Genomic DNA, 24531 nt, shown 5'->3' on the forward strand with positions numbered 1-24531 from the left:
TGCCATTTTCTTCGCCTTCTCCTCTTTCGCCTCTTCTTCCTCCTCCTCTTCTTCCTCCCTTTCCTCTTCTTATCCCTTCTCCCACCATTTTCCCTCATTCCAGCCTTTCCTTCTTTGCCCCCCTTCTTCTGTTTCTCCTCCTCCCCTTTCTCTGCTATTTGTTTGTTTGTTTGTTTTTCCGTCACCGGTGTTTTTCCGTCACCGGTGGAGGAACAGGGAAGAACTGCTGCACTGCTCTAGGTTTGTTTGTTTTTCCGTTACCGGTGGAGGAACAGGGAAGAACTGCTGCACTGCTCTAGGGTTAGAGTGTTGCTGGTAGAGATAAGGCAGAGTGATTGGGATGCAAATGAATTGAGGGTGATCATGACAGAGTAGTTTGGAGGTTGGGCCTGGACTGTACCCTGGATGTGGAAAGAATAAAATTCAGGTAGACTGACAGGTTGGGAGAAAATGTAAAAGTCAGGAAAGTGGAATTCTCTTTGAGGTTGAACAGGAAATAATCAGAGTGAGGGTACGACAGGCCTGGGGAAGAGAGTTCTGGGTGTTGATAGGATCCAGAGTACAATCCTATGAACTGGATTGCTGAAATGGACTGGAGGATGAGATCATTGCAATTAAGGACGTCAAGGAATTCTGACATTGCAATCCTCGGATTATGGCAAGAGTGGTGATTGAAGGGGATATTGTAAGCCAGGTGCCAAAGACTTCCAAAAATGGGCAGGAGTGATTGAGAAGTCCCTGGATGGCAGCAATGGGGAGGGGAGGGTGAAGAGGAGTATGAGTTTTCCATAAAGGGAAACAGCCTTGAGGAGCTGGGAGAATGTCAACCGTTTCCCCTGCTCCTTTGTGGTGTTGGGGGATTACTGGCCTTCACTGGAGAGAGTTCATGGGAAAAAGGTTGAGCATTTGGGGATTTGACAAAGAGCAGAGGATTTCAGTAAGTCCAGTGGGATTGGTTGGTCAATGATGGAAGGGCTGGGGCTGGGGAAGTACAGAGCAGTAAAGTGAGAAGGAATTTATTTATTTAAATATTACACATTCTAGGAGTAAGAAACCTGGTTGGAATGACTCTCCTCAAACCCAGCATTGGTACCAGTTGGGTTGGTGCTAGAACTAGTTGAGCGTATCAGGCCTTAATTTTCTGGCCTGATTTCCTTGGTAAGTTTTCTGGTCAGTCAGTACCTGCTTCCTGGTTTTCCGAGCTGGAATCATGATCCCTTTTTGGGAAGAAGGTTTTATGGTGCATGATTTGGTAGTGAGGGTGCTAATTTGTCAAAAGCTGCCTCTGTCTGTGTTTGGGGTAGGGGAGAAGATAGATAATATATTTTTTTAATTTGTCAAAAGCTTCCTCTGTCTGTGTTTGGCGTAGGGGAGAAGATAGATAATATATTTTTTTAATTTGTCAAAAGCTTCTTCTGTCTGTGTTTGGGATAGGGGAGAAGATAGATAATATTTTTTAAGGGCCTTGTAGAGACTTTCTAGAAGCTCTGTGCAGGTACAGGCTGCCATGTGATGTGCGGAGCTGGAGTTCTCACCTGGGACTAAATTGTCTTAAGTGGAGCCCCAGTGCTGCTGGAGATACACTTCACTCTTTCAGCTGGTCCAGTTTCATTACCACTCAGGCTAATGACAGAGGAGAACTTACATTTAACTTTCACTTTCTTTCATCTGTAGGCTAGTCATATGCTTATGCCTAGTATTTTAGTCTTTTTTAAGGGGCTGTGTTCCGATATTTCCAGAGAAATCTTATAGCAATCTTAAATTTTCAGGTGGTGCAATTGAAGTAGGACTTCTTATAGGTCAGTCATTTCACATGAGTAAATAAAAATCCCGGTTCAGGGATAGAATGACGCTGATAGTATTAATTCAGTACAATGGATTTTGAACAGATACATTTTAATTTGAGTGAATTTATAAAAGAAAATGTTCGTGGTGATATTTTTGAAGGTCATGTGATGAGCAAGACAGAGGAATACATCCTCTCCTCTCCCCTCCCTTGAACCTGAAGTAGCTAGGTGGAGTTTTCTCAAGATAAACCTTGATCTCTCCTATCTTCATGCTGTGAGAATTAAGGAGACTTAATCAAGAAATCATTGAGGTGAAGAAGAAAAGGAAGTTAATTTCAAAATAACTTCCAAAGGAATGGTTTCTCTAAAACTCCAAGTGAAATAAAGCTGCACTTAATTTTGGCTCTTTAAGGCCTCTGTTTCTTCGGTGAGTAAGCCTGTGCGACTACAGATGTGTAAAACTCTTCATTCCGTGCAGGAGTGTTTCTGTCATTCAGAGCAGGTCAGGTAGTCTGGGGAGAAACGGTGCTGCGACAAACAAAATCAGGAAATCGAATATGAAGTAATGTTCTGTTAGAAGGTGATATTTGTGGTAGAGATGATGATTTATAAGGACAGTGATTTTTAAAAATTAGGAATTATTTTAAATGTATGGAGAAGTGTAGACAATAAGGATGTCTAATATGATAAATAACAACTTAATTATTCCCTCATTTTTCTGCAATGGGATGTTAGGTAATTTTTATTATTGCACATATCGCTGTACACATTACTGTATAAATCTTTGGAACTCTTACTTTTTTCCCCTCCTTTGGGGCATAATATGTTTTTTAGGGGTCACCAAATAATGATAAAATATTAGAACTAGAAAAGGCTTTACTATTAATATTGGAAATTTTTTTCACCAGAAATTTGTAATTTCTGATGCGAAGAAATTTTAACCAGTTTTTCATTGCATTTACTTTAGTAATTTAGTAATTATTTTCAACTTTAATTTAAGGGATTCAGAACTGGAGGCAGCCATAGAGGAAAAATCATACTGTGGATATGAGTACTAATCCTCCCACTCAAAAGGCTGTAAAGGACATATTTTAGAAGGAAGGCACTGGCCGGGCATGGTGGCTCACGCCCTTAAGCCCACCACTTTGGGAGTCCGAGGAAGGTGGATCATATGAAGTCAGGAGTTCGAGACCAGCCTGGCCAACATGGTGAAACCCTGTCTCTACTAAAAACAGAAAAATTAGCTGGGCGTGGTAGTGCACACTTGTAATCCTAGCTACTTGGGAGGCTGAGGCAGGAGAGCTGCTTGAACCCGGAGGCAGAGGTTGTGGTGAGCTAAGATCGCGCCACTGCATTCGAGCCTGGACTACAGAGTGAGACTCTGTCTCACAAAAAGGAAGCAAGGCGCCAATTGTCAGACAGCATTTTTTCTGTATATTTGTCTATCTTTATTAAATGTAACATCTTTAAATATCATGTTATTCAGCTTTTCTGGGCTTTTGTGAATACTTCAATCACTAAATCTTCTCTTGTCTTCAGGATTCAAAAATTTCCTCTATGGAGCGTGGGCTCCGAGACCTGGAAGAGGAGATTCAGATGCTGAAATCGAATGGGGCTTTGAGTACTGAGGAACGGGAGGAAGAAATGAAGCAAATGGAAGTGTATCGGAGCCATTCTAAATTTATGAAAAATAAGGTAATGGCCTGTGAGACTTTTGATTCTTAAAGGGGGTTTGAAAAATTGATGCATATTTTTTACTTCTCTAACAATGATAAAACTGTATTTTACACTGTTTTATCAGGTTTAAGGGAAGAATACTTTTAGCACAGTTCTTTCAAATGAAACTTCTCCAGATTTAAAGTCAGAATTACTGACTTAGATAGTTATTACCAGTTTTTACTTATAAAGACGATTCTCTGTATGAGGCTACATACGTATTTTCACGGTTTAACTTTTCGTATCTATTAGTACTTCCGAAAAACTTCCAGATGAGTTTTTCTCACTATGTGAAATATCAAGTTCTTTACCTCTTGTGAATTATTTAAAAAGTCAAAACCCCAAGAGGCTTGAGATGGAGTTTCGCTCTTGTCACCCAGGCTAGAGTGCAGTGGTGTGATCTCAGCTCAGTGCAGCCTCTGCCTCCATGTTCAGGTGATTCTCCTGCCTCAGCCTCCTGAGTAACTGGGATTACAGGTGCACGCCAACACGCCTGGCTAATTTTTTTTTCTATTTTTGGTAGAGACGGGGTTTCATCATGTTGGCCAGGCTGGTCTCGAACTCCTGATCCTGTGATCCACCTGACTCAGCCTCCCAAAGTGCTGGGATTACAGGCGTGAGCCACCGTGCCCAGCCCTAAGAGGCTTTTTAATGAAATGGGTTACGTGACGTTCCGTTTCCCCTCCAAATACGGTTCTGTAAAGGAAAGCCCTTTCTCTGCCCTGTCCTGTGGGGAAGATCCACTTACTGTCAGGTTCATTGCTTCCCATGTGCGTTTCAGGCGTGATAATGACAGAGAGATACACCAAGACCTATCAGTCTGTGTTTGCAATCAGTCACAGTGTTCCTTCCTTGTATCCAAAGTCATTTAGTTCGATTCTGTAAACTGTTTCAGCAAGTTGGAGGATTTAGTTTATCACAATGATAAATTTACCAGTTTTGTTGTGAGTTGTTAATTAAACATTATGATTGTAGTTATAAAGTTTTAGCCAGAAAATAAGTGTTTTCCCCCTTTATTTCCCAATTGTATTCTCCAAGTTCTCAGAAATGAAAACTGAAACATCCCAGTAGTGTGAAGGAATGATAATCGTCACTTCCCCTTCAGTTTCTGGCTTCTTGCCATGGTGCCCATACCTGGCATGTAAGTCTACAGAATATTCCTCTTCTACCTTCAGACTCTATTATTAATTATTTCTACTAATTTCATTTCAGGTTTAGAAATTAAAAACTCACATACCCAACTTTATTTCTTTTTTTTTTCTTTTGAGATGGACGTATGCTTTGTCGACCAGGCTGGAGTGCAGTGGCATCATCTCAGTTCACTGCAACCTCCATCTCCAAGGTTCAAGCTTCAGCCTGTCGAGTAGGTGGGATTACAGGCGCCTGCCACCATGCCCAGCTAATTTTTGTAGTTTTAGTAGAGACAAGTTTCACTATGATGGCCAGGCAGGTCTCGAACTCCTGACCTCAAGTGATCATCCTGCCTTGTCCTCCCAAAGTGCTGGGATTTCAGGTGTGAGCTGCTGCGCCTGGCCTCGCATATCCAACTTTCGATGAGTTTGGATTTTTCACCCTAATTTGAGAACAAAACATAGTGCAGTATGATCTCTGTGTTTATGTTTTTTGTTTATTGATTAGCACATTCCAGTCCACTGTGGGGAAAAGAAAACCTGTGAACTTAGAGAAACTACCTATGGCTCTTTGAAGAGGGAATGAGGGGAACAGATTTGATTGTATTGTATAAGTTATTGTTATTTCCAGTTACCATTCTGGCTCAAAAGTAAATAATAAGAAGACCTAAGTTGACACATAAGTGAAAAAGAATAATAATGTCGTGACAGGTAGAACAACTGAAGGAGGAACTAAGTTCGAAAGAGGCTCAATGGGAGGAGCTGAAAAAGAGAGCGGCTGGTCTTCAGGCTGAGGTCTTTGCCGTAAGATGTACCTCTTTGTGTGCAGTGATCCCACAGTGGGACCCTGCCAGCTCTATGGCTTCTGAGTGGCTTACCCTTTCATTCTCTGTGGTTGGCAGCTTTGCCCATTACTAGCACTAACCAGCCTGCTCTGCTCTTTAACTGACTCCTGTTCACCAGCTTGACCCACATGTCACTTTGTGTGCAGTGAGCCTTCACGTGTTCTGGAAGCCTCATACCTGGTACTTTATTGTTGCTTTTATCACACTATGGATGGTATTTCAAAGCCTGTTTTTTCCTCAACCCCTTATTGTTGATTTATATAAATGGTGGCCTTCTTTTCTTCCTAGGTACAAGAATATATGCAGTTGTTCTAGGCCCATCACCTAGAATTTATTTGAATTTGAAACTCTTGAGTAAAGTGCTTTACCTTCTTATGCAGACATTATCTTTAAGTCTTCAGTGAGTGATTTTGCCACAAAGTTCCTTTCTTTAGGACAGATATGTAGAAAGTATTTATCTAGTAAATTAAAATTACTAAGAGACTTAATGTCAGGTATCTACACCTATCTAGTTCAATATTCTGATGAACTTAAAATTTCAATTCAGAATGTAATAATAAAATAAATGCAGTTGGCCCTCCATATCTGTGGATTTTGCATCTGTGGATTTAACCAACTGTTTTTAATTTTCAGGGTAAAAAAATGGATGTTGTGTCTGTACTGAACATGTACAGACTTTTTTCCCATGTCATTATTCCCTAAACAATATAGTATGACAACTATTTACATAGCATTTACATTGTGTTAGGTATTTTAAATAATCTAGAGATGATTTAAAGTATACTGGAGGATGTGCATAGGTTATATGCAAATTCTACATCATTTTGTATCAGGGACTTCATCATTCATTAATTTTGGTATCCAAGGTGTGTGTTGGAACCAGTCCCCCATGGACCCATGGATACTGAGGGATGACTGAATAATAAAATAGCTAAGACTTGCACACTTACTATGAACATTTTATAACGTGCTGAGTTAGGCATATTATCAACTCCAAATTATAGACGAGGAAGCTGAGGTAACAGGATGGTGCCTAGGAAAACACAGTAAGAGGCAGGATTTGGTTTTATACAAGCAGTCTTCTTCCACATACTGCTTACAAGTTCTTTACTATACTGACCTATACTAGGCTGTGCCCACATTTGTCAAAGTGTCAGCAAAAACTGCTTCGGAAAATAATTGTCGGCTAAGACTGAAATACAGCATTTAAAAAACCAAACTTGTGCTTCTTTGGTAGATTTGCTATTTATGGTCCACTTTATAGTATATATTAAAAAGTGAAATATTTAGGTGGAAAGGGTCTAATTTGGTTTATGGAAACCATATATTGTCAAGAGGGAAGGTTGATTGATAACTTCCTTTTTAAAATAGCTACTATTAGTAATTTCTGCATTGAGTCAGACAACAGGCTAAGCACATTTCACACTTTATTTTATTGAATCCATAAATAGTACAGTGGCATTGGTATAATTTCTCCTTATTACTGATTAGGAAACTGATTAGGAAAGTAATTATTCAGGGACACATAGCTAACTTATTTCTGATGTGTGATTGTCTGCAAAGCCTTGTGCTCCTAAGCTTTGTATTATATTTACTTCCCCTTTATAATATCTTCCTGTCTCAGTCTTTAAGGAAAATTTGTGCTTCTAAACTCTGCTTTTCTTTTTTTTCTTTTTCTTTCTTTCTTTTTTTTTTTGAGACGGAGTCTTGCTCTGTCGCCAGGCTGGAGTGCAGTGGCGAGATCTCGGCTCACTACAACCTCTGACTCCCTGGTTGAAGCAATTCTCCTGTCTCAGCCTCCTGAGTAACTGGGACTACAGGCACGCGCCACCACGCCCAGCTAATTTTTGTATTTTTAGTAGAGATGGGTTTCACCATGTTGGCCAGGATGGTCTTGATCTCCTGACCTTGTGATCCACCCGCCTCGGCCTCCCCAAGTGCTGTGATTACAGGCGTGAGCCACTGTACCCGGCCTAAACCCTGCTTTTCATTTAAAATGTTTTCTGTCTCAGTCTTTAAAGTCAATATAGCATTATTTGAAGCTTACTTAATAATGCAGATGATGACGAAACAGATTTTTATATTTGTTTTTGATCACATGATTGGAGGTAGCTGGAAATTTGAATAATCTTTAAGTCATAGTTCTTTAGCTGAGAAAATGGTAACACTTTGAACATCCCCAAAATATTCATTCGTACAACAGATGTATTTTTGTTACAGTCAGTATGTTAGGGAATGGAGTAATACTAATGGGTTGTTTTTATTGATAAAGGAATCTCATAAAAGACTCCACGCTGTTACGGTGTGTGGTAACTCCTGGGTACATACTATTTTGCAGGATGAATATAGCCACCGTTTAAAATTACCTTCCACTGATGTTTTTAGTATCCTCAGGTACTTTGTATACAGTAAGCATACAGAAATATTTGTTGAATGAATATATCTCTAAGAAGAGATTTTATGCATATGAGAAAAATAATCTTTTTTGAAACAGAAGGCTAAATAGGAAATTTATTTTTGGTGCTCCTCAAATGTCTAATTTTAATTAATGTGAAATTTATTTCTTCGTGGGAAATTGTTCTCAAAAGCTTTATCCCTTGTACCTAAGATTATTACAATTACAATACTTTAGATACATTCAAGGTTTTAAAAATAAAAAGATAACTTTTTGTTTCATCAGTGACACCGAAATTACTGACTTGTCAAATTTATACTTCCAGTAATTAGTATCTTTTTTAGTTCCTTGTTAGGCGGTAGACATAATGTAAAAGCAGATGTAATTTCTGTTTACATGGCTTACATTTAGGGTAGAAAAACTTTTAAAAATTCTTAGAAAACAGTAGGAATGTAACGAAGGTGTTTGAAAGAAAATACTTTCAATGTTAAGAGAGAAATTAATACACATAACATCAAATTATAGGATTTTACAAAACCACATATGTATAACCTTAAAAGCAGCTTTTTAAGGTAAGAATTTTATGCAAACTTTTGAGAATGAAAAAGATGACAATGAAAAATAAGCACAGTAGCAGCAGATTTTGAATTTTAAATAGTAGTACTGGGAGGTCTCTAAAACCTTTTGTGTTATATCTACACTCATCCTGCATTTGACCCATCGTGTTCTGAAGAGGGCTCACCTAGAAAAATGAAAACCGTTTTATCAGTACAGTGGTGTTCAGTCGCTTACTGCTGTCTCAGAGTCATCTAATTGAATTGGAATTCCTTTCCCTCCATTCCCTTTCTAAGAGGTTTCAAAGAATATTTAGGAGACACAGTAACTGAAAACTGGACATTTACCTATTGAATAAGTTTAGGTTTTTTTTTTTGTTTTTTTGTTTTTGTTTTTTTTTGGCACAGGGTTGGGGGAGATCCAAGATTATGTGATGCAAAAAGATGAATATGACCTGTCATACAATTCCTGCTGCATTTAGTTTCGTATTTTGTGACTCAGATCTGTCAAAGAGCCAGATAAGAGGTTTTTGTGTGATTTCTTTTTTCCTTAAAGTGTGTTACTTCTTTTCTAGATTGGCCAGGTGAAACAGGAGCTGTCCAGAAAGGACACAGAACTCCTCGCCCTGCAGACAAAGCTGGAGACGCTCACAAACCAGTTCTCAGACAGCAAACAGCACATCGAGGTGCTGAAGGAGTCCTTGACTGCCAAGGAGCAGAGGGCTGCCATCCTGCAGACAGAGGTAGAGAGAGTTCGGGGGTTTGTGCGGAGCTGATTTCTTGGCACCTTTTCATAAGCATTACCTGTGCTGTTTTTGTTATGTTTAGAATTGGGAAATATGAGTAATGTTATGATTAATTCTTTAGCAGCATGATCAGTTACTGTGCTAAAATATAACCATCTCGTTTCAGTTGTTCTTAGATCTAACAAGTTAAAACAGGTGCAGTTTATGTTTTTAATTCTTTAAACTTTCACCAAGTCTGTACTTCAAAGTATACTCTAACAGTATTAAAAATAAAAGGATAATTGTTAAAGAGTAATCATTGATTTAAAAGCTTCAGTTCAACCCCTGGTGAATTTTCTAGTCATGAATGACAGTGAGCTTGGTTACACTGTATTTGGAGTACATTTAAGTGTTTTTAAGTTGTGATATTATGAATAACTGTATATAGGAAACTGGAATCTGTTAAAGTTCTAGATAGTCTAATTTTAAACCACAGATTATTAGACAGTGTGTCTTCATATCCTGTTTGAAAATAAAGTTAGTGTTTTTAGAAATTTTTTTTTTTGAAATGGAGTCTTGCTCTGTCACCCACGCTGGAGTGCAGTGGCGTGATCTCGGCTCATCACTACCTTTGCCTCCTGGGTTCAAGTGATTCTCCTGCCTTAGCCTCCTGAGTAGCTGGGATTACAGGCACACGCCACCACGCCTGGCTAACTTTTGTATTTTTAGTAGAGACGTGGTTTCACCATATTGGTCAGGCTGGTCTTGAACTCCTGACCTCTTGATCTACCCACCTCGGCCTCCCAGAGTGCTAGGATTACAGGCGTGAGTCACCATGCCCAGGCAGTGTTTTTAGAAATCTTAGATTATCTAGACTATTGGCTATGACTTCAGTTAGGTATTGACCATCTTCAGATAGGTATATGACTTCAGATAGATATTTAATGTGTTGCTAAATAATCCCAGATCAATTCTTATCCATTTTATTTTCAATGATCAAAGAGAAAGAGTTGATGATGCCATGTGGATTTACTGTCTTAATATAAATATTTTTTTAAAGGTCGCAGTGAAATCGATAATTTAAGAGTAGATAGAGTAGTTTTGCTTTATAGAAGAAACAGAAGGCATATGATGTAGATTAGTTTTTTTTTCTTTAAAGAAAATTAAGAATGTAATTTGATGGAAAAAAAGAATCAGGAGGAAAAGAAAGAATAAAAACATCATAGTCCTAGAAGACAAGAGTAAGGAAGAATGAAGAAGGAACCTAAACTGTTTCATATAATATTTTTATCTGTACAATTTGGGGCTTTGTTAAAAATGGGAGATTTTTGCTGACGTATTTGTCATTTTTCTTATTAACTTACACTTTTTCTATTTTAATTATGTTTCATTTTGTTATGATATCAGCTCCATTCTACATCACAGAGATATTTTGGGTATAAAATCATGAGATGCAGTAGTGGCTGAGGCTTTGGCTGTAAAGTCATGTTTACTGAGTTTGGACTTCATCTTTACCACTTACTACGAATTGCGTGATCCTGGGAATGTATTGAACTTCATTACACTTCACTTTTCACATCTGTAAGATGAAGAGAATAGTAGTACTTAACTCATAAGTTTGTTATTAGAATTAAACTCGTTTATTTACTGCCAGTGTTCGGCACATAGTAAAGTCTTTGCACATTCGTCATTGTTATCATTTTATAATTCTTGTAATAAAATCAACTAATACATATACTGTTGAGATGTTAAGAGAACATAGTATTTAGATGATCTGCCTTTTCTTTTATTAAGTTAAACTTAGTTTTATTCAGGGAATTATAAATATGAAATCATGTAGATAATGTTACCTGCAAAGTTATTCATTTATAGCTTTATTTTTAAAACTTTTTGTGGGTACATAGTAGGTGTATATATTTATGGGGTATGTGAGATATTTAATACAGGCATGCAGTGTGAAAATAAATGATGGAGAATGGGGGTATCCATCCCCTCAAGCGTGTGTCCTTTGAGTTACGAACAATCCAATTACACTCTTTATTTTAAAATGTAATAGCTTTATTAATAGTTTTTCATTTCAGTAGCTTGAGTGCATGCAGTACAGCGGAAGGGTCAGAAGAGGGCGCCAGGGTTCTAGAGGTCAGGCATACTTCCGGGTTTGCTACTGTAGTAGCTTTGGGTGGAGGTGGCAGGTGTGCAAACCGGAGAACCAGGCAGTTGGCTAATGATAATGCAAACATTTAAAAGCTTGTCACAGTCTAATAAATGACTTTTCCCCCTTGGCAATCCATGCTTCTCTTTGTACCCCTCTCAAGTAATGTTCTTATTAGCCAGGTCTCACCCAGATGGTCTTGTGATTGGTTTCTTGTACCATGGAGAATAGATTGTATTTGTTGTCATTCACGAATGGTTTTTAGTTTTTAGCCATTGCAGGAGTAGCTGAGTCTCAGTGATTATTTCTGTAAGTTACCAGGGAAACTGCTCAAATGGAACCATCTCATCATAAAAGATAAAAGAGTGAAAGCTTACTTCTGAATTTGGGATGATTTTAAGAATGTAATATGTCTATTTATTAGCATTACTTAAAAAATTACTCTGGTGACACTTGACAAGGGTCACCTTTTCCAACGCAACTTGCCAGTGTTAGAGCCCAGTAAAAGGCAGTTTATACCAGCTCTTTGAAAGTTTTCATGTATTTCTATAATTTGCTCTTAGCTGATTTCGTCTTCTTTTCTGCAACTATCCTAGACTTTGATCTAACACTCAGATTACTAAATTATGTATGTATGAAAAAAGAACATGGATCATGGAGTTTTTCTTTCATTTTTATTTTTAGAGATAGAATCTTACTCTGTCACCCAAGCTGGAGTGCAGTGGCACGATTATATTAATAGCTCATTGCAACCTGGAACTCCTGGGATCAAACGCTTCTCCTGCCTCAGCCTCCTGAGTAGTCAGGACTTACAGGCATGTGCCATCACACTGGCTAATTTTTAAAATTTTTTTGCAGAGACAGAGTCTCACTATGTTGCCTAGGCTGGTCTAGGACTCCTGAGCTCAAGCAGTCCTCCTTCCTCTGCCTCCCAAAGTGCTGGGATTACAGGCGTGAGCCACTGTGCCTAGCCTGGAGTTTGAACAGTTTTAAAAATCCTTTAAGGAAAATAGTTACATTTGAAAAGACCTGTTTTTTTTTCCCTATTCGGGGTACATGGGATGAGGCCCTCTGGTGTTCGCAAGGTACAGTATATATGGAATTGCTCCCGTTTTGTAACCGTCTCTTTTAATCTGATGACTTTCACAGAGGTGGTCTGGATTTAGTGATACAGTGGTTAAAAGGATGGTTTTGGAGTCAGACACAGGCTTGAAACCCAGCCCTCTACCTTTACTAGTTGTGTGACCTTAGAGGAGTTACTTTACTTCTTTGTGTGTGTGTGTGTGTGTGTGTGTGTGTGTGTGTGACGGAGTTTTGCTCTTGTTGCCCAGGCTGGAGTGCAATGGCGCGTGTGTGTGTGTGTGTGTGTGTGTGTGTGTGTGTGTGTGTGAGACGGAGTTTTGCTCTTGTTGCCCAGGCTGGAGTGCAATGGCGCAATCTTGGCTCACTGCAGACTCTGCCTCCCGGGTTCAAGTGATTCTCCTGCCTCAGGCTCCTGAGTAGCTGGGATTACAGTCATGCGCCACTACGCCTGGCTAATTTTGTATTTTTAGTAGAGATGGGGTTTCTCCCTGTTGGTCAGGCTGGTCTCGAACTCCCAACCTCAGGTGATCCGCCCTCCTCGGCCTCCCAAAGTGCTGGGATTACAGGCGTGAGCCACCGTGACCATCTAGGAATTACTTCTTTAAGCCTCCCTTTCCTCAACTATAAAGTAAGGATAATGATAATAACAACTTAAGGTTTTTTTGGCCAGGTGTTTAATTATGTTCTCTTTTGAATTTGGAGGGACATTTAGTTTATTAATTATTATTATTATTTTTTGCGACAAGGTTTCACTTTGTCATTCAGGCTGTAGTGCAGTGCCTCGATCATAGCTCACTATAACCTTGAACTTGTGGGCTCAAGTGATCCTCCCACCTCAGCATCTTGAGTAGTGAGGACTATAGATGCAGGGCTACCACTCCTGGCTAATTTTTTAATTTGTATTTTTTGTAGATATGAGGTCTCACTGTATTGCCCAGGATGTTCTTGAACTCCTGGCTTCAAACAGACCTCCCGCCTTAGCCCCCAAAGCACAGGAATCACAGGCAAGAGCCACTGTGCCCAGCCACGGAGGAAAATTTGAATTCAATAGGTTCAAACAATTTTGAAACACCTTACAGTTTATAACACTTTGATTTGATTTGGTCTTTATTGTTTTATTTGCTCTTCGTAGTAATGGCATGGGTTTGACAACATAAGTATTGTTGTTTTGCTTTTATAATTGAGAAGTTTATGAACTGCTTATTAGCATACCACTTTTGATTGGCACTTGAGGCTACTCTCGCTAGTAACCCTGGGACTTTTGCTATATCAGTTACAGCATTCTCAAGAATTAAAGTTATTTTCTTGTTCCAAAATCATGATGCTATACTAGGGAGCTACCATTAAATGTATTTTCAGGATTAATTCCCAATGTGCAGAGCAGAGCTGATTTTATCAATAAACCAAAATAATGTGGACTTTACTGCTTCAGAGTATTCCAGTTTTTTTCCCTTACTTCTCCAGGAAATTGTGTTTTGGAATTCTGTTTATTATAGGTAAGGAATATAATCTATATCTTAGTAACAGGAAGAGGAAGTGGTTCTTTTTTCAGAGGTGCTTGGGAGATCAGCCTCTAGCACAAGGTGAGGAACTGCCCTTGCCCTGGGATGTTTAGGCACTAGAGCTAGGATGCTGCTGTTTGACGAGCACCCTCTGCTTGCAGTCCCAGCCCCGTGCCACTTGAAGCTAGAGTCTGACTTCTTCAGCATACTTAGAGTTAGTCGTACATTCTTAGAACGAGAGGGCAGTTTTAGAGATCATCCGGTCTTTCCGTAATTTAAAGAATATTTATGACAGTATCTAACCTGAGTGCTTTTTGTGTACCATGGCGGGTTTGTATACTTTCATTTTCCCAGTTAATTCTTAGCGTAACCTTCCAAGAAATAAGAATTGCTATAACATTTTACAGACAGGGAGCTAAAACTTCGAGAGATTCAGGTTACATGACCTAGTGCCCGATTGATTGAAACCCCCAAACTTTTGTTCTTGATCATAATGCTGCAATTCCTCCCTGTGCAGAGAGAGTATAAACAACCTGCTGAAGGCCTATCCAACTACTTGGTCTTAGTTTTAGGACTGGAATTCATCATTTCTGATTTTGCGAATTACAATATGCATGGATGACCATGACTCTTGTTTGATTGGTAGGTTGGGGACTAGCCACAAAGAAAGGTGGGGAGAAGAAGAAACAATTCATGTTGGTGGAGAGGAGAAAAGGATTTAGGTTGATGGAATTATACAGCCTCAGAAAGAGATAGGCATCTTTTGTGACAAGAGACTATGAGAGAAGAGAAAGATGGATTGATTGATCTCTTCATTCATTCCACGGGGTTTTGGGAGTACCTGCTGAGAACTCTCCTGAGCACTGGGGATACCGTGGCACATAAAACAGAAAGGCTGATGATCTATATCCCTATCTGTATCTATTAATGTACCTGTATATGTCTATCGATATCTCTGAAATAGCTGCTCAGAATAAAGGAGAACTAGGTACCGTGACAGAGACAGGGCTTAGAATCTTTTCAAGTGAATGTGGTTTTGTCTTCCTGTTTAGGTGGATTGTGTGAATTATGGGGTAGGGTAGGGGTTGGGGCTGGGTGCTGCAGGGCGACATTGTCATGATATTCAAGTCTGCCTGTGAAGGTAGACTGGCTTTGGAGTGCTCCTTCCTCTTTCAGCATCCTCTCTATAACTGGGCAGAGCATTTCTTGTAGAAGCGGTGCAGATGATCCTGCCAGAGGCGTTCTGATCGGGGAGGCTTGCTTCCTGCCACAGCCACTCCCCCAGTTCCAGCTGGTGAGATAGCACTGCTTACAGAGGTGATGGGGTGATGTCTGGTTCGCGGGAAGATGTAGATAATGATAAGCTTAAGAAGTTGACAAGAAAATATAAGCATAAGTATGTCTCTTAATACACTAGAAAAATCAAAATGGAATGTATAAGTTTCAAACCATCAGAGTGAAACTCAGTTTACCCAGTGGAGAATAGAAAAGAGTAGGGAGGGGAGAGAAAGAAATGTGATGGTATGTGGACATCATGAACAAAGAAGGCTGAAATCAGTACAAATAATGGGAAAGTCAATACATACAAATAAGTACTTGGATTAAAATGAAAATATAAATCTCAGTTGGGCTAAAAAGATACAGAAATATACTGTCAACAAGAGTTAAACAGAGACAAAAAGTAACAGCAAAGTTAAAAACACACGAGATAGAAAAAAATTTAAAAATAAAACATCAGGAAAATAGGCCTTCCCAAATATGATTTATTTTAATATTAAATTATCTTTTAAGGCACACAGAACAATGTTATATGCTGATAGATCAAGAAAATATAATTGTGTCAATTTATGCATCTAACAACATGGCATTTAAATATGTAAAGCAGGCTGGGCACAGTGGCTCACACCTGTAATCCCAGCATTGTGGGAGGCCAAGGTGAGTGGATCACCTGAGTTCAGGAGTTTGAGACCAGTCTGGCCAACATAGTGAAACCATGTCTCTACTGAAAATACAAAAATTAGCTCAGCATGGTGGCACGCACCTGTAGTTTCAGCTACTTGAGAGCCTGAGGCAGGAGAATTCCTTGAACCCAGGAGGTGGAGGTTGCAGTGAGCTAAGATTATGCCCCTGCACGACAGAGCAAGATTCTGTCTCTAAACGAATGAATGAATGAATGAATGAATGAATGAATGAATGAATGAATGAATATATAGCAGCAATGAGGTGAAATAGATAAATCAACAGTTGTAGTTGGTCATTTGGATGTGCTCCTGTCAGAATTAGATCAAATAAACAAGCATCAACATAAAGTTTTAATAACATTAACAAGCTCAAGTTCATAGATGTGTATACAGAATTTTGTACTAACAAATAGAGAATAAACAATATTTTTAAGAACTTACTGAACAGCCATAAAAACTAACCATGTACTGGATCATAAAGGAAACTTCAAAATTCCCAAGAGTCAAAGTCACATGACTTTGTACTCCTAATGCAACAAAATTAGAAATCAGGAGTAAAGATAGTAAAGTAGTTATAAAGATAGTAAAGAATAGCAACAGAAAACCAAAATAAGTCTGCAATCTTGAAACATACTACCGAAATGACTTGTGGGTTAAAGGAGAAATATAAACATTTTAGAAATGAGTGGCAGTGAAAGCTTTCTATATAAAAATTTATGGAACATAATTAGAAAAAAAACTATGGGGTATAACTAAAGCAGTATTTAGAGGGAAATTTCTAGTTTTTAACATATTCATCAGAAAATAAGAAAGAAGAACAAGTAATCTAGGTGTTCAAATCAGGAAACTTAGAAAAAAGTAACAGAGTTAATCCAAAAACAATAAAGAGTAATAAATAAAAGGTGAGAAATTAATAAAGTAGAGAATAAAACAACACCAAGAGGTAGTTATTTGAAAAAGGTTAATAAGACAGGAACAGCTCTTACAGATGATAAAGGAAAAGTAACTGCTAGTACTACAGAGTTTAAAAATAATACAAGACAACTCTAAACAATTATATTCGAATAAGCTTGAAAAACAAGAAGAAATAAATTTCTAGAAAAATATAAAATGACAGAATAAGTTCAAGAGTTAAGAGAAAACATGAATAACAGTCATTATAGAAATTGAAATGGTAATCAACCTCATCCCTTTTTCCCTCCCAAATCCTAAGGCCCAGATGGCTTTTGAGGAGAAAATATTTGATAGTTTCTTTTTTTTTCTTTTTCTTTCTCACCTCTCAAGTTCACGTGATTCTCCTGTCTCAGCCTTTCGAGTAACTGGGACTGCAGGAGCATGGCACCACGCCCAGCTAATTTTTTGTATTTTTAGTAGAGACGGGGTTTCACCATGTTAGCCAGGCTGGTCTCGATCTCCTGACCTTGTGATCTGCCCACCTCGGCCTCCTAAAGTGCTGGGATTACAGGCATGAGTCACCGCACTCGGCCCAATATTTGATATTTTCTATCAAATATTTAAAAATAGTCATTTTCATCAAGTTGTTCCCCACTCCCCAAGAAAAAAACAAGAAAGACTAATACTCTACCAGAGGATATGAGGAAAAATAAATAAAAGAAACTCCATATCAATAGATGGTATAATTTAATCCTGCAGGGATATCAGTTTTCCTGAAATTAATGTATATATTCTTTTGCATTTCCAATTAAACACCAAGCAGTAGGCCAGGCACAGTGACTCACACCTATAATCCCAGCACTTTGGGAGGCTGAGGCAGGTGGATTATCTGAGGTCAGGAGTTCAAGACCAGCCTGGCCAACATAGTGAAACCCCTTCTGTACTAAAAATACAAAAGTAGCCGGGCATGGTGGCGGTCGCCTGTAATCTCAGCTACTCAGAAGGCTGAGGCAGGAGAGTCACTTGAACCTGGGAGGCGGAGGTTACAGTGAGCCGAGATCACGCTACTGCACTCCAGCCTAGGCGACAAGAGCGAGACTCCATCTCAAAACAAAACAAACAAAATACCAAACAGTATTTTTTAGGAATTCATTTTATTTTAAATTTTGTAAGGATGAGTTACAAAAAGACAAATACTATGTATGATTCCACTTGCATACCTAGAGTCAAATTCATAGAGACAGAAAGTAGAACGGTGGTTACCAGCAGCTGGGAAGGAGAGAATGTGGGTTTAATGGGTATACAGTTTTAGTTTTGTAAGATGAAATGAGTTCTGGAGATTGGTTGTACAACAGCATGAATATACTCAACACTATTCAACTGTAGACTTAAAATGATTAAGATAGCAAATTTTATGTCTGTATATTTTACTATTAAATTTTAAAAAATTTATATGGATGAATAAAGCTATTCTAACATTAAACAAAAAGAGAAGAGAAAATGGGAGAACCCTGCCCTGTGATACATGAAAATGTAGATACGTAACCAAACGAAACCAAACAATACACCTCAGAACAGTGCGGTAACTAGCACAGGAAGGAGCAGGTAGTGAAAAGAATAGGGAGTGTGAAATCAGAAACATTTATGTGGAGAGGGAGTCAGTCATAAACTAGTGCAAAATTAAGCAAGCATGAGAAAACTGACATACCATGTAGAGAATAAAGTTGGCCACCTACTTCATTCTAGATGGAAACAGTGAACTCTAGATTGGTTAAAGACCTCAGTGTTAAAGAGAAACTACAAAGCTAATCAATGAAAATGTTTAGTAGGTATATATTGGGGTAAGAGAACTTAAATGATTCTATCAAATTTAAGCATTTCTCTTCAAGAAAGAAAACCATTGGCAAAGCCAACATATGAGATTGGGAGAAGAGTTTTTTTTAGAGCCTCTTAAAATAGTAAGGATTCAGATAAAGAATAAAAAAGAGATGCTTGAGGCCAGGCGTGGTTTCTCATGCCTGTAATCCCAGCACTTTGGGAGGCCGAAGTGGGCGGATCATTAGGCCAAGAGATCAACACCATTCTGACCAATATGGTGAAACCCCATCTCTACTAAAAATAAAAAAATTAGCTGGGTGTGGTGGCACACGCCTATAGTCCCAGCTACTCAGGAGGCTGAGGCAGGAGAAGCGCTTGAACCTGGGAGGCGGAGGTTGCAGTGAGCTGAGATTATACCACTGCACTCCAGCCTGGCGACAGAGCGAGACTCAGTCTCCAAACAAAAAACAAAAACAAAAAAACGTGAAAATCATTAAGAAATAGAGACTATAGGGAGAGGGAAGGATTTGAATAGACAGTTAACAGATAAACTTAAGTGGTTAACAACTATGCCATGATATCGTCGCTTTCACTAGTAAATAAATGCAAATTTCAAAGATGATGAAATATTCTATTTTGTTCATCAAATTGATAAAAATTAGAATATGAGATAACATTCAGTGCCTGTGAGGATTTGGGCAAACCGTAACACAAATGATGTAGGTGGTTTCAGTAATCCCATTCCTTGGTATATTTCCCAGAGAAAGTTTCCTGCTGGTCCACAAAAGGACATGTATAAGGATGTTCACCACAGGATTATTTGTGGTAACAAGGAACTAAAAGCAGCGTAAGTGTTCATTACTAGGGGGTGGGATAAATAAAAGTATTGTGGATATGTACCATGGAATACTGTACAAAAGTCAAAAGCAGCGATGCAGAAGCATGTATACATTAGACCATGGATAGATATAAGTACTATCCATGTTTCCCTTTTTTTTTTGAGACAGAGTTTTGCTCTTGTTGCCCAGGCTTGAGTGCAATGGCGTGGTCTCGACTCACTTTATAGTACTTGTTATATGAGTAGTATATTGTTTAAAAAACAGCATCCATCCTGTTTTTTAAAAGTAAAAACAGGTTGAGGTATATAGCATTAATATAAATTGAAAAACATGTATGAATATAAAAATCACCCTCTGTGTTTCTAAGATACATATTCAGGAACATATTAAAATGTATTAGAATAGCTGCATATTGAAGGAGGGTATGGGTATTGGACATAAATGGAAAAATAGTAAAACGAAACGAGTAGAACTTTACCTGGATCAACGATAACGCATGGACAGCAGATAGACGCTGGTCCTAAATGAGATAGGGATCTGAAGCCAAGACCTCTGCATACATCTAGTACTCTCCTGAGAAAGGTTGGACGAGAAAAAAATTCCTCCTACCAGTATTAGTGGCAATATGAGAGACTGACTGATTCTCTTGGGCTTTGATTTTGTGGAGAAAGGTCTCTCATCATGCAGGTTTGAGTTTTAATAGACATAACTGCTCTGAAGGGACATTCTTTCAACTTAGTACATGTAGATTCCCACAGATAAAAGCATTGCTTAGAATGAATTTACAATTCCACATTAGTCCATCACTTGTGGATTGTGATCTCCCCTGAACCAATAACGGGAGTAGGAACAAATGGAGCGATCAGACGCTTAGGAACGTTGGATAATAGAGCGAGACCATACGTTAAATGATTAAAGGATGGACTAGGAGGCATGGGAGCACCCTCCAGAGGGATAATCAGATATAACTTGTTGGATGTTGTTTCATGACTGTTGAGAGCAAAAGCTGAAGTAGCACTAGGTATTTAATTTTTATTTCCTTAATTTTTAATTTTTATAGAGACAGAACCTCCTTATGTTGCCCATGCTGGTCTTCAGCTCCTGGGCTCAAGCGATCCTCCCGACTCCGCCTCCATTAGTGTTGTGATTGTAGGTGTGAGTCACCGTGCCCAGCTAGCACTAGCTGTTTAGTATAGTGTCTTTGAATCTTGGCTCTGCCACTTGCTGTATGAGTGTATACTTTTTTGCCTCAGTTTTCTCATCTGTGAGAAGAATAATAGCCTTGCCTCTTAATGTTGTGAGAATTAAATGTTAATGTATGTATATACTAACACTCAGTAAATATTAGCTGTTATAATTAATGAATGCATAAAGGAATGATTTAAAACATGAGGAAAAAACAAAGGCACTGTGTATAAAAGCAACCGGGTTATAAAATATCAAAACAGGATTTTAGACATGAAATATATAGTAACTAAAGTGGAAAACTCAGTATATTAGTTTAATTGCAGATTATAGAGAGCTGCAGGAACAGTTAGTGAATTAGAACATAGATCTGATGAGATATTACCCAGCAAACAATAGGAAAGATAGGAAGACAGAAATTATTAAAAAGAACTCTATGGAAATTGAGCCCAACTTATATCTGTAGGAGTTTCAGGAGAGGATAAAGAGGCAATCTTAAAAGAGAATTGCTGAGAATTTTTCTGATTTTGGTGATAGGAATGGATCCTTCAATTCAGGAACAAATTATTCTTGAGCAGGAAAATATCTACACCTACATACAACATAGTGGAACCATAGGTAACCTGATCTTAAAAACTGCCAGGTAGACCGGACATGGTGGCTCACACCTGTAATCCCAGTACTTTGGGAGGTCAAGGTAGAAGGATCACTTGAGACCAGGAGTTTGAGACCAGCCTGGGCAACATAGTGAGACCGTGTCTCCACAAACAACAACAACAACAAGAAAAAACTAACCCGGCATGGTGGTGTGTACGTGTAGTCCTGGCTACTCAGAAGTCTGAGGCAAGAGTATCCCTTGAGCCTAAGGGCTTCAGGGCAGTAGTGAGCTATGATGGTGCCACTGCACTCCAGTTTGGGCAGTAGAGCGAGACGCTGTCTCTAAAAAAGGAAACAAACAACCTGCTAGGGAGAAAAAATACGTTACCTACTAAGGATTAACAATTAGTCCAACATCAGACTTTTCAGTTACGACAACAGTAGTGAGAATATGGTAGTGTAAAATCTTCAAAGTTTAGTGAAAAACATTGGCAACTCAGAATTCTGTACCAAGCTGAACTCTCACCATTCTTCAGTAAAGAGAGAAGAAAGACTTTTTCTTTCAGATTAATACAAATGAGAGTTGACTACCCAGGATCCCTATGGAAAGTACTGTTAAAAGATGTATGTTAGAAAGAAGGGAAGAATGAGATGCAAGAAAAAAACAGGAGACAAAAAGGCATTAATGTAATAGGAAAAAATAATCTAATGTCAATATAATAGTATGGCATAGACCTTACAGTAATAATGCCTTTAAAGCCAAAACTCGCAAGTCAACTGAGGTTTATTCGGTAAAGGTGAAGAATTTCAGAGAAAGGTCACAAAAGGAAGAGCTTGTCTGTTGCTTCTCCTTGTTGATATAATGTTGCTAAATAATAGAACAGGTGGAATTCTGCATCTAGATTGTTTCTACCTGTCAAGAGCACAGGAATGAAATAAAGGAATATATATTTCAACAGTGGCAAAATGAAAATGAAGCTCAAGGTGTGTGAAGACAGAAATTGTAAGAAAGCATAAAGACCTCTGCAATGGCCGGGCAGAGTGACTCATGCCTGTCATTCCAGCACTTCGGAAGGCTGAGACAGGAGGATCACTTGAGCCCAGGAGGGTTTTCACATAGAGAAAGCTGTAAGGAATTCTCCCTTTCTGGGAGGGTTTTCACATAGAGTTATAAGGCTTTGCTGATCTTCGTTCTGATACCAGAATGAGGAAGTGTTACGTTATGTGTTGGCTTAAAGGGGTCACACACAGTAGGTTGGCTGACTGCCATGCTGTATCAGGTTTCCAGAGGCCAAGAGTTTCTTGGGGCTGCATACCTGATACCACTTATTGCAGTATACTTGTATAGCCAATACTGTGTCGTCTTTGCTATGAATTTTCAAGCGAAAGTGAGTGAAGGTATCAACATTAATTTTTCAGAATATAAATTTGCGAAATGTCTTTTTTTTTTTTTAAAACTGGGTACTGTGGAATGACTCATTTCTACCTTGACTATTTTGATATCTGAGCTTTTCATCTTTTTGTCAAGTGTGGGGCATCAAACAGAGCTCAATGCAGTTTGTTGAAATAGTGCTCTAAAAAGTTTACTTCTGTCTGGTCTGTAATGCTGTCAGTCCATGGCTCAGTGCCCTTCACCTGGCATTCAGCCTCCCGTCTAGGTGGGGACAATGGGAAATGCAGTCATAAGATATATCGTTTAGAGTGGATTTCAGCAAGTCACTTAATTAGTTTGGGCCTTGATTTTTCTCAGCTTTAAAGTTGGGAGTTTAATTTCAGTTATTTAACTCTTTAAAAAATTTTATGAAATACTGCAGAATACAGGAAAAATGTAGAAAATATAATAGTCAGATTTAACATACATTAAAAAGTTCTTAAAAATGTCTCTTTCTAAATGAATCAGTGGAAGATGTGGTTTAAATAAAAATTATTAGAATTTTAGGTTTTTAGAACTCGTTTGGGGCCAGGAATAAAGATGTGGAAGCTGTGGAGATGGTGGTTAAAGCCGTAGAATTGGGTTAGTTTCTCCAGAGGAGGTTCCATGCAGTGAGTGAGATGTGAGGAGGGGAAATGACAGAGGATGGAGAACACTGAAAAGATGTGATCACAGAGTTAGAAAGGGAAAGTGTCATGTTGGCAAAGCCAAGAGAGGAATGATAGGAAACAAGCCACATTTCCATGCAACTAATTATTACTACTAATGTGCCTTTAGATAGATCTGTTTCTTGATTTAAAACAAACGAAAGTTAAGGTAGGTTGACAGACTTAATTGTTTTCTTTTGAGATGGAGTCTGGCTCTGTAGCCCAGGCTGGAGTGCAGTGGTCGGATCTCAGCTCACTGCAAGCTTTGCCTCCTGGGTTCACGCCATTCTCCTGCCTCAGCCTCCCCAGTAGCTGGGACTACAGGCGCCCGCCACCATGCTTGGCTTTTTTTTTTTGTATTTTTAGTAGAGATGGGGTTTCACCACGTTAGCCAGGATGGTCTCCATCTCCTGACCTCATGATCTGCCCGCCTTGGCCTCCCAAAGTGCTGGGATTACAGGCGTGAGCCACCACACCGGGCCAGAATTAATTGTTTTTTGATCAGAAGTGAAAGGCCAAAACAGTAGGGTAGCCATTTTCTGTTCACTTTCATTGGTAGAGAAAACCTTGTGGACAAAAGCCTTCTGTTTTTATTGAAGTTGGCGTGACCTGTTTGCCACAGACAACCTTGGCAAGTTGGGTGAATGCTATTCCTCCAGCTCCACCGATGTGAATAAACAGGTTTGATTCCTCCTGCCAGGATTGGTGTTAGGGTGATGACTGTGTGTCCTGCTGGTCTTTGAGGGGTTTTCCTGAATATGTTTTTTGTGGTTTGTAAAATATGGACCTCACGCAAAATTATACTACAAATTTAGTTCACTCCAAACCACAAGATCAGTGTAGAATTCAGAGCAATTAATCTAGTAGTGGCAAAGTGGTTTGTGTGGTGGTTTTTATCTCAAATCTCCAGACTAGTGTATTTGAATTCTGTACTGCACAAAAAAGCAGACTAAGAAAGAGTGTACACAGGTGATTTGAATTGAATACTTAGTAAAGAAAAGATCATTTAGTAATTAGGGGTATGGACTTGGGCAGTTTCTGTGTCTAATGTTTATAATATGAAATATTTTTGGTATCAAAGCTTGTGTTTCTAGCCACACTTATGCTAAAGGTTGGTATGTTTATAACAAGAGTTCTTATTCTTCACCTTTTTCAGTCACTGATTCATACTTGACCCTCTCTCAGTGCCATGAGGGTGTTTATGTCAGGTCAGCATTGGCACGTTTCCAGGTCCGTTAACTGAACCGTGGATCCAGTATGAAGCGCAGC

The 24531-nt window shown here is 38.8% G+C and overlaps 1 protein-coding gene across 15 annotated transcripts in view; it reads left to right on the top strand.

Moving 5' to 3' along the window:
- Positions 1-24531, top strand: part of ERC1 (ELKS/RAB6-interacting/CAST family member 1) — a 534923-nt gene that overhangs the window by 113363 nt on the left and 397029 nt on the right. For 9 of the 15 annotated variants that reach the window (XM_050747035.1, XM_050747039.1, XM_050747032.1 and 6 more), the window contains exons 5-7: positions 3327-3482; positions 5345-5437; positions 9003-9170. In XM_050747035.1, coding sequence (XP_050602992.1) covers positions 3327-3482; positions 5345-5437; positions 9003-9170 — 417 coding nt within the window. The remainder of the gene's footprint in view (positions 1-3326; positions 3483-5344; positions 5438-9002; positions 9171-24531) is intronic. The other 6 variants (XM_050747038.1, XM_050747042.1, XM_050747046.1 and 3 more) reach the window with 2 other exon arrangements.

Source organism: Macaca thibetana, chromosome 11, assembly GCF_024542745.1.
Source record: "Macaca thibetana thibetana isolate TM-01 chromosome 11, ASM2454274v1, whole genome shotgun sequence".
Lineage (NCBI taxonomy): Eukaryota > Metazoa > Chordata > Mammalia > Primates > Cercopithecidae > Macaca > Macaca thibetana.